This window comes from Geospiza fortis, unplaced genomic scaffold (genome assembly GCF_000277835.1).
Source record: "Geospiza fortis unplaced genomic scaffold, GeoFor_1.0 scaffold213, whole genome shotgun sequence".
Lineage (NCBI taxonomy): Eukaryota > Metazoa > Chordata > Aves > Passeriformes > Thraupidae > Geospiza > Geospiza fortis.
The window spans coordinates 628,279-642,675 of record NW_005054399.1 but is presented as its reverse complement, the minus strand read 5'-3'; the positions used below and the strand labels follow the sequence as shown (position 1 = coordinate 642,675).

At 56.7% G+C, this 14,397-nt stretch overlaps 2 protein-coding genes and 1 long non-coding RNA gene across 3 annotated transcripts; 1 reads left to right on the top strand and 2 right to left on the bottom strand.

Moving 5' to 3' along the window:
* The first annotated feature begins 1,053 nt into the window (after nt 1–1,053).
* On the top strand, nt 1,054–5,808 carry SHMT1 (serine hydroxymethyltransferase 1). Its single transcript, XM_005425943.3, has 11 exons — nt 1,054–1,174; nt 1,451–1,596; nt 1,900–2,015; nt 2,105–2,265; nt 2,418–2,499; nt 2,749–2,961; nt 3,196–3,312; nt 3,623–3,745; nt 3,906–4,022; nt 4,138–4,248; nt 4,633–5,808. Exons 1-11 carry the CDS (start codon nt 1,082–1,084, stop codon nt 4,800–4,802), a joined length of 1,449 nt encoding a protein of 482 aa, XP_005426000.1. The 5' UTR covers nt 1,054–1,081; the 3' UTR covers nt 4,803–5,808.
* Nucleotides 5,460–7,348, bottom strand: LOC115948437. Its single transcript, XR_004082263.1, has 2 exons — nt 7,267–7,348; nt 5,460–6,878 (listed from the first exon to the last, which is right to left on the bottom strand). It is a non-coding gene; the product is annotated as an uncharacterized LOC115948437 (long non-coding RNA).
* Nucleotides 7,349–7,357: 9 nt separating this feature from the next.
* SMCR8 (SMCR8-C9orf72 complex subunit) lies at nt 7,358–14,391 on the bottom strand. Its single transcript, XM_005425942.3, has 2 exons — nt 12,011–14,391; nt 7,358–10,086 (listed from the first exon to the last, which is right to left on the bottom strand). The coding sequence occupies exons 1-2, from the start codon at nt 14,356–14,358 to the stop codon at nt 9,633–9,635; spliced, it is 2,802 nt and encodes a 933-aa protein (XP_005425999.1). The 5' UTR covers nt 14,359–14,391; the 3' UTR covers nt 7,358–9,632.
* Between the last annotated feature and the right edge of the window lie 6 nt (nt 14,392–14,397).

The window sequence follows — 14,397 nt, the reverse complement described above, 5'->3', positions numbered from 1 at the left end:
AGGGGGACAGCGGCCAGGCAGCGCCGGTCCCCTCCATGCAGGGCAGGGCAGAGGGGCGCGCCACCAGGCTCTCGGGATGTGGGAGGTGATGGAGTCGGGATGCAGAACTAGGTGGAGACAGAGGTCGGGGATGCGGTTCCCCAGGTGAGGTACCAGGTGTGGGGGAGGTCTCATGCTGACTGGGAATGGCAGCTCTGTCCCTCCATGCAGTGAGTGCTGCAGCACCCTGGGCTGGGGGACATGCAGCACCTGCATCCTGCTCAGAGCCAGCACTGCCCCTCGCAGCCCTTTGCTCAGCCCAGCCTCTCTGGCCGTGAGGATTCCCACCCTGGCAGCGAGGCCTGGGTTTGGGCCAGAGCGTGGCTGAGCATCCCTGCCCAGCAAGGGCGGTGTGAATGGACTTTGGCAGCTTGGCACAAGGAAACCGCGTGGGATTGCTTAATAACCTGCTCACGGACCTTCACCCGTCCTTGGGGGTTAATGAGTAAAAAGATGGATTGTTTTCTGCCAAGGCAGCAGCTAGGCTGTTACTCCTTCCCCAAAAGCAGCATCAACTGGGCCAGAGGGCTCCTGCCAGGCCTGGGCATCACCCATGCCGTGGAACCCAGCAGAGGCAGAGCTGCTGCCTCTCAGGGCCTCTCAGCTCCACAGGATGCTTCAGTCAGGGTTTGGGGCAGGACTCTGATCCGCTGGGGTTTGCCCAAGGGAAAGCAGCCAAGAGGTTTAAGTGTGCTGGGCATCACAGTGTGTGTTAAAATTGAGATCTGTGGGTACGAGCACTTCACTGCCCTTGAAATTAAACATCAGGCACTGCTGAGCTGGGCAGGGGGAGCTCAAGGAGGGGTGGTGATGGGAGAGTATCAGACTTATCAAAGCACAGTAATTAACAAACTGATCTTAACTCAGCAGGGGAAGCCTGAGGGTTGTGTGTTTTCCTCACCCAACAGCCCATGGCTGTTCCCAGGGAATATGTGGGATGGCAGCAGGCAGCACACAGGCAGATGTGGAGGCACCCAGCCCTGCTGCCATCCCACAGACTCCCTGCTCCCCTGGCAGGTGACTCAGACCCAGCAGCAGCACCATGGCGAGCTCAACACGGGGCCTCCCCAGCGCCGAGCTCTGGGCCTCCCATAACAAGATGGTGATGGAGCCACTGGACACCAATGACCCCGAGGTGAGAGCCCCTTCCTGGCTCCTGCCCAGCTGCTTCATTCATCCCCCAGCCAGCCATGGAGATGCTGACCTTGTCAAGCCAAGGACATGGCAGGGTCCAAGGCTGAGCTGTTGGAGCCCATCCATCCTCTGTGCCCTCTGTGACTGGTCAGGATCAGCTGCACCAAGAAGGGATCACATCTCTCTTCTCCAGCACCTTGCCAAGCCCTGTTCCTGTGGTGGAACATCCACATCTCCGTGCAGAGATGGCTGAAGCCATTTCTCTCCTCTCCCAAAGGTGCACAACATCATCAAGAAGGAGAAGCAGCGGCAGAGGTTGGGGCTGGAGTTAATTGCATCGGAGAACTTTGCAAGCCGAGCAGTCCTGGAGGCTCTGGGATCCTGCATGAACAACAAATACTCTGAGGGCTACCCAGGACAGAGGTATGGGGCTGGGGCTAAGGCCCACCAACCCAAACCCTGGCAGGGTGGGAGAGGAACCCCCCATCCTGCCAGGCCTCACCTCAGAGAGGGAAGCAGGGTCCTTGTGCTGGCAGCCAGGCTCTTCCAGGACAGGCTCTGACCTTCTCAGCCTCTGTCCTTGGCCACACAGGGGACAGTCTCAGCAGGGTCACATCTGCTGTGGCTGCACAAAAGGGGCATCACCCCAGTTTGTCCCCAGCCTGGTCACAGGGCCCGTTCTGAGTACTGAGTTTGGTTTTAGCCCTGCCCTGTCCTGCACTGCAGGTACTACGGCGGGACAGAGTTTGTGGACGAGCTGGAGAGGCTGTGCCAGAAGCGAGCCCTGCAGGCTTACCAGCTCGACCCCCAGAAGTGGGGAGTCAATGTCCAGCCCTACTCAGGTACTGGGGTGCTCAGGAGAGCCAGAAAGTTTGCCCAGGCCCCTGTGTGCCCCAGCATTCATAACCAGCCCAATGTGCTCTCTCTGCAGGGTCACCTGCAAACTTTGCAGTGTACACGGCCCTGGTGGAGCCCCACGGCAGGATCATGGGGCTGGACCTGCCCGACGGTGGCCACCTCACCCACGGCTTCATGACAGAGAAGAAGAAGATCTCTGCCACCTCTGTCTTCTTTGAGTCCATGCCCTACAAGGTAGGGAGCTGCTCCAGACAGAGCCAGGATGCAGTTACCATAAGTGTTGGTGCCTGTTAAAGTTAAAAGTGCCAGCACTCCCTCCTGCAGGACAGCACTGCAGCTGATCTTCACCACAGCGAGGTGGCTGAACCCTCCTCTTCCTCTCCCAGGTCAACCCCAAGACTGGTTACATCGACTATGACAAGCTGGAGGAGAATGCCCGGCTCTTCCACCCCAAGCTGATCATAGCAGGTAAGGATCACACCTGTACCAACCTCCCTGGTGGCACAGTCGGGGTGGGGGTGGCTCCCTGAACCCCATGGATGCTGCAGTGCCAGGAGGAAACCTCCAACACAACCACCCCGGAAGGAGCTTGTGTACTGTGCTTGTGTACAGCCTGCTGGGCTGGCTGCACTGCAGGCCGGGTCCTGGGGCTGTGCCAGGGTCCTGCACATCTGCTCCTGTCCCCTCCTGTCCCCCTCTCACCGCCCATCCCCGCAGGAGTCAGCTGCTACTCGCGGAACCTGGACTACGCCCGCATGCGGAAGATCGCCGATGACAACGGGGCGTTCCTCATGGCCGACATGGCGCACATCAGCGGGCTGGTGGCCGCCGGCGTGGTGCCCTCGCCCTTCGAGCACTGCGACATCGTCTCCACCACCACCCACAAGACCCTGCGGGGCTGCAGGGCTGGAATGATCTTCTACCGCAAAGGTGCCCGGGGTGCCGCGAGAAACGCTGCAAGCTAACGCTCCTTCCTGCTCTAACTGGGAAGGAGGGAGGGCAGAAAGATCCTGGGAGTGTCTAGGAAGCTTTCCCGGGCTAACCCTGGCTCAGATTTGAAGAGGAACAACCACTGTGCCTGCTGTGAGCAGCCAGGGGGTAAAAGCAGCTCGTGGGAGAAGGGTGGCTGTGCTGCCTTGTGACCATGTCCTCCCTGTCTCACAGGCACCCGCAGCATGGACCCCAAGACAGGCAAGGAGACCCTCTACAACCTGGAGAGCCTCATCAACCAGGCGGTGTTCCCGGGGCTGCAGGGAGGCCCACACAACCATGCCATTGCAGGTATGCAGCCAGGCTGGCTGCCAGCTCCAGCATGGCAGAGGGAGCTGGCAAAGGTGTCCTGGCAGGGCTCTGACCCCCAGCAGCAGCACGGGAGGCTCCAGCTGCCCTACAGGGCTCACAGCCTGGGGACACTGTGGCAAAAGGCAGCTGGTTGATCCAGCATTGCCCAAGGAGTGACCAAGCCTGTCCTATCCTGTGTTTTGGCTCATAGCAATGCCACCAACCTGGTGAGGGCAAAGGATCAGTCCATTTTTTCATTCAGCTCCAGTATAGCTTCTGCTGGCAGTGCCATTGCCTCCTCTATCCACAGGGATTGCCGTGGCACTGCATCAGGCCATGACACCCGAGTTCAAGGCTTACCAGCAGCAGGTGGTGGCCAACTGCAAGGCACTCTCATCAGCACTGATGGAGATGGGCTACGACATTGTCACAGGTGAGGACACATCTCAGCAGTGGAATGGGGCTGACCTGGGCAGCTCTTCAAGGACACCACGGGCAAGGCTCTGTTGGCACAATTCCTCACCCCTTGTAAGATCTCAAGTCTTCTTTTGCTGAAGCACTTCCCCAATCCCACCAAAGCCCTCTCTTTGCAGGGGGCTCTGACAATCACCTGATCCTGGTGGACCTGCGCAGCAAAGGCACAGACGGCGGCCGGGCCGAGCGGGTGCTGGAGCTCTGCTCCATCGCTTGCAACAAGAACACGTGCCCTGGTGAGGGATCCCACAAGCTCTGCCAGCCCCTGCTCCATCCCAGGAGCCAGGCTGGAAGCCCACAGGTGCTGGTTTCGGTGCCAGGTTGGGTCACACGTGCATCATTGTGCTGCAGGTGATGTCAGTGCCCTGCGGCCCAGCGGCCTCCGCTTTGGGACCCCGGCTCTGACCTCGCGCGGCTTCCGGCAGGAGGATTTCCGCAAGGTGGCCCAGTACATCCACAAAGGTGAGCTGGGGGCCTGGGGAGCCTCAGCTCCAGCACCAGCCTGGATCAGGGCAGCTCCCCTGGGTGAGGCACCAGCTGGCAAGGGAGCACACCCACCAAAGAGGAATATCCATCCTACCTCCACATCTGGATGTGGGAGAGGGCATCTGGCCACAGCTGGGACCAGCCAAACTGTCCCCACGGCAGGCAGTGGGCTGAAAGCCTGTCCCTCTTGCAGTTCTCTCCCAGTTGTCCTCAGGAGTTCCAAGTTGTGTCCCTGGGCAGCAAGTCCCTGAGATGGGAAGGAGGGAGGGAGCAGAGCTGTGTCCCAGGGGGCAGCAGGGCTGGGAGAGCCCTGGGCTGCAGCAGCTGTGAGGGCTGACCCAGACATCTCCATCCTGGCAGGGATCGAGCTGGCTCTGTGTGTGCAGAAGGACATGAGCCCCAAGGCCACGATGAAGGAATTCAAGGACAAGTTGGAGGACCCAAAATACCGTGGGGAGCTGAAGGCATTGAAGGAAGAGGTGGAAGCCTTCGCAGCCACGTTCCCGCTGCCGGGGCTGCCTGTCCTGTAAGGGGACACAGCCATGCCCGCTCCCAGAGCCACGGGAGCACCCAGGATCATGGCACACCCACAATCCCCAGCCTGACACCAACACCTCAGTGCCTTCTCCCAGCCCTTCCCTGTGGAGCTGCAGCAGCAGCTCCTCCTTTGGCTCTTACTCCCCTTTCCCCTCCCATGTGGGGCGCAGGGACCCCATGAGTACAACCCCTGTGGGGACACCAGCCCTTCAGCACTGTGTCACCGAGCACCAGGTCACCCTTACTCACCTCATGGCCAGGTGCCATGCAGCTCCTGCTGGCTGTGGAGCAGCAGATGAGATGTAGGCTGGTCTGTCCACATTCCCTGGACACCCTGCCCATGGCAGTGTGAGGGACAGGGGCTCCAGCTGCACAAGGAACCTCACAGCCACTAAAATCCCCCTGGTTTCAGCCTCAAGGATTTCCCTTCATCCTATGTGCCTTGCCACCTCCACAGGCTATGACAAGGCCAAGCCTTGTCCCGAACATCCCTCCTGGGATCACCATTCCATCCTAACCAGATCCTCCAGTGTCTTCTCAGACCCCTTGGCACAAAGCTTAGGTTGAACCATTTTTTAATAAGCACGGTAAAATTAAGAATTGAACCACAACGTATGACAAGAATTATAAGCTTTAAAAAATACGACCAATTTTTTTTTTTTTTTTGTATTTCAAAAATATCTGAACCCAAATAAATATTTTTTTTAAAAGTACATTTCTCAGACTAGTCATTTGGTGTTAACATCTGTTAAACTCTTGTGCAGTGACACTTACAGCACGACACTAAGACATGCTTCTTGGGTTTCTCCCGGTCACACTCGCCCTAACTACTGACGCAAGCATTCGGCACGCACAGGCACACACACGGAACTCAACATGCAGGAATAGGATACAGTGCTTTTAAAATAAGATGAGAATTCATCACAGCCTCCTGGCAGCCTTCAGAGGCAGCTCCAAGCCCAGCCCCATCCCCGTGCCAGCAGCCGTGCTGCCGGCAGGACCGGGTACCCTGCTTCTGCCTTCCAGTGAAATCTGTCCCAGGGAGCAGTGGGTGGGGGTTTGTGACCCCTCCAACATCGGGGTGCAGTTTGGTGCTCTGACACTGTGCTCTGGGGCAGGTGCTCTCCTGCAGCCTGGGCAGCTCCCTGAATTCCCTCAGACCCTGTTACAGGAGCCTTCTCACTGTGCTGCTACAAGCCCCAGGTCCTGCCCAGCTCCCGGAATCTGCAGTGTGGGCTGACTCCCACCACCAGACCAGGGGCTCAGGACCCTCACACTCAATCAAACCCAAAGAACTGGCCTGGGGGCACAGAGCCATCAGCTCCCACCCCTGGAGTGCCTCTCCCACCCTCCCACCACGGTGAATATTGCTAGAGTATAGGCAGCTCCTCCCTGCCGAGGCAAGGCAGCCGTGGAGCTGCTCAGAAGTGATTGCTATCAGATGAAAGGAAATCTGAGCACTGTTCTCTGAGAAATGAAACCTTTGTAGGGTTAAGATCACCTACAGCTATGGCTGAGCCTCCTGGGGTGGGAGCTGGAAGCAGGGGGGGTTAGTGGAGAGCAGAGCAGGGGCTGGGGGCTGGGAAGAGCAGGAGTGGGGAACGGGAGCCCTCCCTCCTGGCTGGGAGAGGCTTCTGCTCTGATGAATTCTGATCGGGTGAACACCTCCCCATCCTCCCTGGCAGCCGGGGGGAGCCAGCGGGGCCGTACGGGAGCGGGGACATGCTGGGCTGGCAGCACTCACAGAAGCAGGGGACACGGCCATGCAGGGCACCGCTGGCTCTGGCAGCTGAAAGGCTGGTGAGGGTGGCACTGCCACTGCCAGGAACCCCCTGCTCCTCGGGGAAGGATGGCTCAGGCAAGACGGTGACACACACGTCATGGCAAGAGCTGTCAGTGCAAAGGCTGTGGTTTGTTGTTAGGCTGTGAATATCAGAAATTGGTGAGGTACCACACCAGAGATGGGGGGAATCCTAAAGTGCCAATACAGGGATCTGTACTGTACAGCAGCAGAAGAACAGAGACAGAGAAATTACAGAGGAAAGAGGAACTCAGCTCCCAGACACCAGCTGCCCTCAGAACCCCCCCAGTTTCTGCCACCACAAGCAGAGAGGGCTCCAAATGCCCAGAGGTGCCACAGCCCGGTGTCAACTCCCCCTTTTCCAGTCCAAGTTCAGAGGTTACACTGCTGAGAGGAGGACAAGCACTCCAGGGTGTGTTTCTCCACAGCTCCCAGTTGCAGATAATCCCAGAGCTCCTGTTGAGAATGGGGTGATGTTCCAGCCCCTGGGGCATCCTCCCCAGTCAGAGCTGCTTTGTGGCAGAGAGGTGAAGCAGGTCAGACAGGTGGCAGTGCAAGTATTGCTCAACACAGCCTTGAATATCAGATACTACAGGTTGGACAGAGGGAGCAAGAAGTGAGTTATTTATCAATTTATGAGCACAGCTGAACACCACAGGTCGAAACCACTGTGACTAAAATGAGCCACCACGAATCATCTCTCCCACTCAGTGCTGGAGGAAGACGTGTGAGTGAGTCAAAAGTCTGTCTGTCCTTCCCTCCCTCCTCAAACCCAAACAGCACTGGGTGGTTTCCCAGCAGGAAACAAGCTCCTGGTTTGAGCACTGCTCCAGAGCAGGTTGCTGGGAGCTTTCATCTGCTTGGTGTCACCTGCATTACTCATCTCCCTCTTCCCCCAGGGAATCTCACCTCAGCATTAGCGTGGAAGTTTGGGTGTGCATGAATCAATCAGGGGACACCTTGAGTCACGTCAGGAAGCAGAAAATTGGATGTACACAGAGGCCTTTCACCAGCAGACTCAGCTTACATGAGACAGGAGGGCACAGGCAGGACAGGAAAAGGCTTTGAACACGCTACAAAGGTGAGAAGCTCACCTTCAGCAAAGGCCACACCACCCTGCTTCCAACCACGACCTCCAAACACCATCACAAGCAACCCCTGACCCTGGAAATCCCTCTGGAGAGAACCATGAGGCCAACTTGGCTGAGCCACCACAAACAGCAATAACCTTAAAAACAACTTTCTGTCCTGTTGGTCTGTACCCCAGAGAGCCTTTCCAGGGGGACAGGAGGAGGTGGCATGATCCTGAGCCACTGATGCTGGTGCAAAATGACAGCCTCCCCAAGGAGCCTCCCTGCCTCCAGACATGGTTTTGGAGGAGTGCAGGTCTCACAGCAAGTCTCAGTGGGGTCTAAGCCATGCTGGGGAACCGCAGGCTGTACACAGAAACCTCCCAAGCTCAGAAGGAAGATCACATTCACCTCCAAAGCTGCCTCACATTATCACCATAAACAGAAGTTTAAAAAAAAACAACAAACCAAAGAACAGATCAGCTCTTGCATGATGTCAGCTGCTCTCACCCCATAATCAGCATTAAAAAGAATTAAAACCAAGATTAGCTTTCCTAGAAAGACTTTTCTTACTTAGAAGTACCTTGGGAGCTGCTGCTGCCACATGGCACTGGGCAGAGCAGCCCAGGCCCAGGATCACCCACGAGACTCCAGAGGGAAGCGCTGTGCCTGGGCACAAAGCTTTGGGCACTGACAGAACGACCTGGGAGTGTCACCACCTTGGTGGTACCTCCTTTATGGCACAGAAGCTTTGAAAGGGAAAGTTCTCAGTACCCAGGCTCAGGGAGCAGCAGTTCTGCCCCATCCAGAGCCACCCAGGAGCCCTGGGAGAGGTAGTCAGGACATGACAACGGCTCAGCCAGGAGCAGCAGGCAGCAATGCCAGCTCTGTTTCACCACAAAGCACAAACACCAACTCCCCAACAAAATAAAATTAAATAAAATAAACTATTATGAATAAAACATAGAATCCAGTACATTCATCCCCGATCTCTCCTGAGCACTTGCACCTCACCAGCCTGTGGTAACAGCCTGCTGTCTCACAGCATGGCTCCAGCTGAATCACATCATTTCCCCACCACAAAAAGCACCTAAAAACGGGGCCCTCCCCCTCCTTCAGTTCCCTTCTGCCTTTAAAAAGCCACCCCCAACCTCACATGCACTGAGTTTCCCCAGTTTCCCTGCAGCCTGAGGATGCCCAGGCTCCCTCCACACCCAGCAAACAGGATGTGACAAATGAACAAGGCACAGTGCTCTACATTCGCAGCGGCCGGCGCCTCGGGGCTCAGGGAGGGACTGCTTCCACCTTCCTGATTTTAACCACGCTGGGAAACCCTTTCTGGAGAGAAGCAGGTATGCCTCCACTGTGCTCCCACTCACCCAGGGACAGCCTATCCTGGGAAGTGCCCAGAAACTCAGTGCAGGAAGGGACAGCACCCACTGTGGCTGTGCACAGACCTGTGAGCTGCTGCCCTGCCAGGGGGCTCTGAGCTACACTCCCATGACAGTCACATCGGTGGATGCAAAACTTCACATGGCCTTTACACCTCTGGTCACAGCCCTGGAAGGGCCTGACAGTGCTCAGGGCTCTGGCAGAAGCATGCAGGACACTGTGCTATATGGGGGGCTGCACACTGGTCAGTACTGATCCCCGAGATCACCTCCCCTCATGCCATAACCCCCCGGGATGCTGCCGTGATCCACTTTAACAGTGCCCCTTCTAACATTTACAGAGTGCCTGATGGTTTATGTGATGGAACACCTATGCTTTTGGCTACAGGGAACACCCAGAAATCCGGAAATCCGATCCCACAGCCCCGGATTTCTGTGGAGCAGAGACACCAACACCTGGGCCCCTTCCCCATGTGTGAGAGCTGCTGCAGACAGCGGCAACGCCAAGCACGGATGAGCTCTGTCAGACCCCGAGCACGTGGGCACACGGCCTGAGCAAGGCTAGATTTTGTACAAAAAGCTGGGAACATAGTCAAATCTGAGCAGGGGGCTCCCCCCCTGCCCCGGTTCCTGAATGTAGTGCAGCTTCAGCAGCTCAGCCAAGTACTGCACGATTTTGATATCTTCATTGGCAAGGCCCAGCTGAAGCTTTAGGAAGTTCATCCTGCGACTCACAACGGATTCCTCCGGTTCCCTTTCACTGATGGGAAGGTGCAAATGATGGCAGAAGGTGAAGAGGAAGGCTTTAGAGCACAGCTGGGTGAGGATGCTCTGCACGTGCATGTAGTAGGTGCTGCCCCGCTTGATCTGGGTGCGGTGGTCGGCCAGCCTGGCCACCACGCTGCCCTTGTACAGGGGGCACCGCAGGGTCTTGCTGTCGGCGTCCAGGATGCTCAGGTAGCGGCTGTAGCGGCTCAGGGCGTGCAGCACGTTCACCCCGGCAGGGGACACTGCCCTGCAACAGTAACACACAGGTCAGGGCTGCAGGGGAGCCACAGTGAGCAGCAGGGTATGTCCGCGCCCTGTGCATGACCTCTGGGGGTGAATAAGGCCTAGAGGGGGGACAAATTGGCTCTGCAGCCTGCCAGATCCTAAAGAAACCTCGATTCCCCGGATTCCCACGTGCCCTGATCTGTACTGTGCATGCTGCAGCATAAACCACCACACTTCAGGTCAGCTCCCTCCCTCAGTGACATGCAGAGGGACCCATAGGACATGTCTGGTGAACAGCAGCTGGGAGGCTCCCAATGTGATTCAGAAACCCAAAACAGTCCCCTCCTTCCAAGAGCTCCCCCCAAATCCCTTTGGAATGGAGCTGCTCTGAGGTGGTCGAAGCCCTGAGCGGAGCAGAACCTTCTGAATTTCCTAAAAGACAGAAACATCCTTAACCCACAACATTTCCTGGCTGAGCCTATTTGTCAGTCAGGGGCAAACCCACAGCTCACAAGGATACAATTACCCACCAAGCTTCACCTAATGTTATTGAAATGCAAATTACCAGCCTACGCACACCCTTCAGCTCCTCCATTCTTTGTGCAGGCAGCTGCGGGGCTGAGATACAGCTCCCAGCCTCTAACTGGGAGCCCCAACTGGTGTAGGGGCAGCCCCAGCGCCCAGGCAGCACCTGGCCATAGGAGACACTAGATCCTTACTGGAATAAATAGTTCAGCCTCTAAATTCCTTCCCAGAGCCCTCCTACAAATGGTTTGTGGAGAGCACCCACATTAAACTGAGCACTTAATTAACATTCCACGGAGGAGAGCTGAAATGACTGACACATGTAACAGGCAGCTCTTAAATAAAGATTTCTGTTTATAAAAATGGCATCTAACCACAAACATTGAGCAACGAGTAAACACTTGGGGTTTTTAAAAACCTCCCTGACAGACAGAGAGCTTGTGAGCAGCTGTTGGCAGAGCTGTCATCTTGCCTCACAAGCATAGAAATGAGAGCAAACTCACAGTTTTGGATAATTTCCCCCAGCAATACAATACTCTGCAGCTCAGCAAGCAGGTTTCTGTGTTTTAATTTTCCTGCTGTTTACAAACACTCCTGCAGGAGCTGTTCCAGCCTGGCTCTGAGCACTGCCTGCCACTCTGACTCATGTTTTCCACACTGGTGACAGCAATGGCCATTCCCTGCCATACCTGCACCCAAAGCACAGAACACATCCTGGAACACACAAAAAAATCCTTTTCATCAACAAGGGCAGGGCTCTTGAGCTGAGCAAACACTCTTTGCTAATATGAGCTGTGAAGCCACAGTTCAGGACTGGGTGTTGGGAAGGGGCACTTGTTTTTGGGACAGCTCTCACCCTAAGCAGAGGTTTCCTACAATCCCAACACTGCTCCTGCACAGCTCCAGGGACCTTTCTTCCTCACCAGCACAGACTGAGGTGCTGCACTCCAATTCTGACCTACAGATCTCATCACCTCTTCAATAGGCTCCAGAAGGAAAACCCTCCCTTCCAGCACAGCACCATTTACCCTAAAATTCCAGCTAGAAATGTGAGAAGAGTTCCAGTAGGAGATGGCAAAGCAGAGCACACAAGGGACTCCAGGAACACTTGTATCAGATCGTCCAGGAACCCAGCAGGACTCAGGTGTTTGTTCTCTGCTTTGCCAGACAAAAACCTCCTGGCCAAGTGACTCACCTGAGGCAGGCAGCAAGTGCCCAGCAGATGTTTTAAAGATTAACTCCCAAGCCAGGCTGGATACAGGGATAAATCTACTCATTTTCCAAAATAAATCCCACCAGCAGAAATTCGCGGCAGCTACGTTGGTAATTAAGAGACCTCCCCTTCACACCCACTGCCCTCTCAGTTGAAGCTCTTACCACACACCTCAACCCTACTAAAGCAATCAGACCCTTGCATTTACCTCTGCAGTCCAATCAACTTCCACTTCTGGAAATCCACCAGGTGCAGAGCGGAGGTGACCCAGTGCTTCACGGGCTTGGTGTACCCACCAGAGCTGGGCACGAAGATGGAGAGCGCCGTCACCAGCCTCTTGACCATGGCCTCGTCCTCTCCCAGCACCACCAGGGTCCTGCCGCTGAGCAGGGAGTAGATGGCGGGGTGGGCAAAGGGGTACTGGCGGATGAAGCGCAGCGCGTTCTGCCCGGCCCTCTTCCTGTGCCTGTCCCCGGGCTGCGCGCACGCCGGCTGCGCGGGGGACGGGGTCCTGTCGGAGCACGTGGAGGCGGCGCTGCTGATGTGGCTGGTGGAGTCCGAGCACTCGTCCAGGCTGCTCTTACTCACCTCCCTGCTGCCCGTCAGGTGGCGCGAGTCGAGCTCGTAGGGCAGGAGCCCCCCTGAGAGGCCCTGGTGGGAGGGGAAGCCCCCGCGCAGCCCCTGCTCGGCCGGGCCCCGGTAGGGCTGCGGCGGGATCCGCACCACCCCGTCCTCCTCGCACGGCCTCTGCCCCAGCTGCTCGGCCAGCGGCTCCAGGAAGCTGGGACTCTCCTTCCCGATACAACAGGCGGCATCCACCTGCACTAAGCTTTCCTGCTTTGAGATGTCGTCCTGCCCGTGGTGTACGCCCAAGTTGGCTCTGGGGGTGAAGCGAAGGCCTCTCTCGTCATCATCCGCATAGGGCTCCTCGTTAATGGCACTTGGGTAGCTGGCTTTGAAGTCCTCGGGGATGAGGGCCTCGGAGGGACACGTGCTGAGCACCTCGATGCTGTCCTCGCTGACCGTGCGCCGGCTGCCCACCTTGCTGCGGCCGGCCTGGGGGCTGGCCATGGCGGGCAGGCTGGCCTGGCTCTCCGACTTGGTCAGCCCAGAGCCCGACTTCTCCGTGCCCAGCACCTCAATGCTCTCCCCGCTGCTGATGCTGCCTTTGATATCTGCATCCAGATAGTCCAGGTTCTCCTGCTGCTCAGACATCACCGACTCAGACATCTTGGGTTCTTCAGAGTCCTCCATTTCCTGCTCCATCTTGATGGGCACACACTCCACACTGGATTTGTAGGAGCCCAGGCTGATGACCACTTTAGGAGCAAGGGACTCTTCCAAACACTTTTCATCCATGACATCTTGGCCGAGCCCCTGGCAGCCTCTGTACTGTTTTTCAGGAGGTTTTTCATCCAGGAAAGACACATCCTCAAAGAGGAAGTTGGTGATGCTCTGTTGCTTGAGGAGAGCCCGGCTGATCTGCTCTGTCAGGAGGTAACAAACATCCCCTCGAAAAGTCCTCTCGATATGGTGCAACTGGTCAAGGGTCTGGGTGAAAAAATAAACATCACAGAGTTCCTCCAGTGTCTTCAGCTTCTTGTCAAAGCACTTGGCAGACTTGGCTTTGATGAGTTTGGGGGTGTAGGATGGCACGTGGGTGTAAAGGTGAGTTTCACCAGGCTCAGAGGCAGTCGGGTCCTGATCATGGCTGCCCACATCAGCCCGGTCCAGGGCACACTCTGGCTCGTAGGGGTGGAATTCAGAGTCCTTCAGCTTCCTGTAGGGATATGACCGGATTTGCCTCAGCAGGTCTTGGTGCTCTATGATCGACTTTTCCACGCTGGCCAGCTCATTAGCCTTCTCAATGGCCTGGGTTGTGTAGTACCCCTTGTCGTTGGCTTTCTTCTGCTGCTCAGTCTCGTTGTGCAGGACAGTCCTGGTGTAGTCAAGATCTTTCAGTTTCTTTTCCAGCTCGTTGGCAAAAGCTTTCCGGTTCCCCGTCTTCAGGCATTCGGAGGCTTTGGAGAACTCGGTGGAAAGTTCCTGAAACTGCTGCATGATTTTGTGCTCGTCAGCAGAAATATAGGCCATGCAGAAGGGCCTGACAAAGCCCCTGGCTTCCAGGTCATACAGGGTCAAGTGGTGCACGTAGGCAAAGGCCCCTTCCTTGGAGTCCCCCAGCACCACCTTGGAATCCTCCACAAAGTTCAGCTTCGGGTAGGCAGAGCCGGGAGGGTGCCCCACGAAGGATGCCTGGTAATCCACAGACATGATCCGCAAGGAAAAATAATTGAGATCGAAGGTGCCCGACACTTTGGCGTCATCAGGGATGGTCAGCAGGGGCTGGGGCCCCACTTGCTCCGAGAACTCGGAGATGAGGATGAAGTCCCGGGTGAACTTGGAGCCGGCGACCTTGGCCCAGGGGTTGGCGCCCTGGCCGGAGAAGGGGAACAGCGGCACCGAGTACTCCTCGGGCAGGGGCGGCTCGCGGTACAGATCATCCTCCAGCTCCTCCTCCCTGGTGAAGGCCACCACGTCAGGGGCGCTGATCATATTTCCCGCAGGACGGGACCGACATGGAGCAGCGACGCG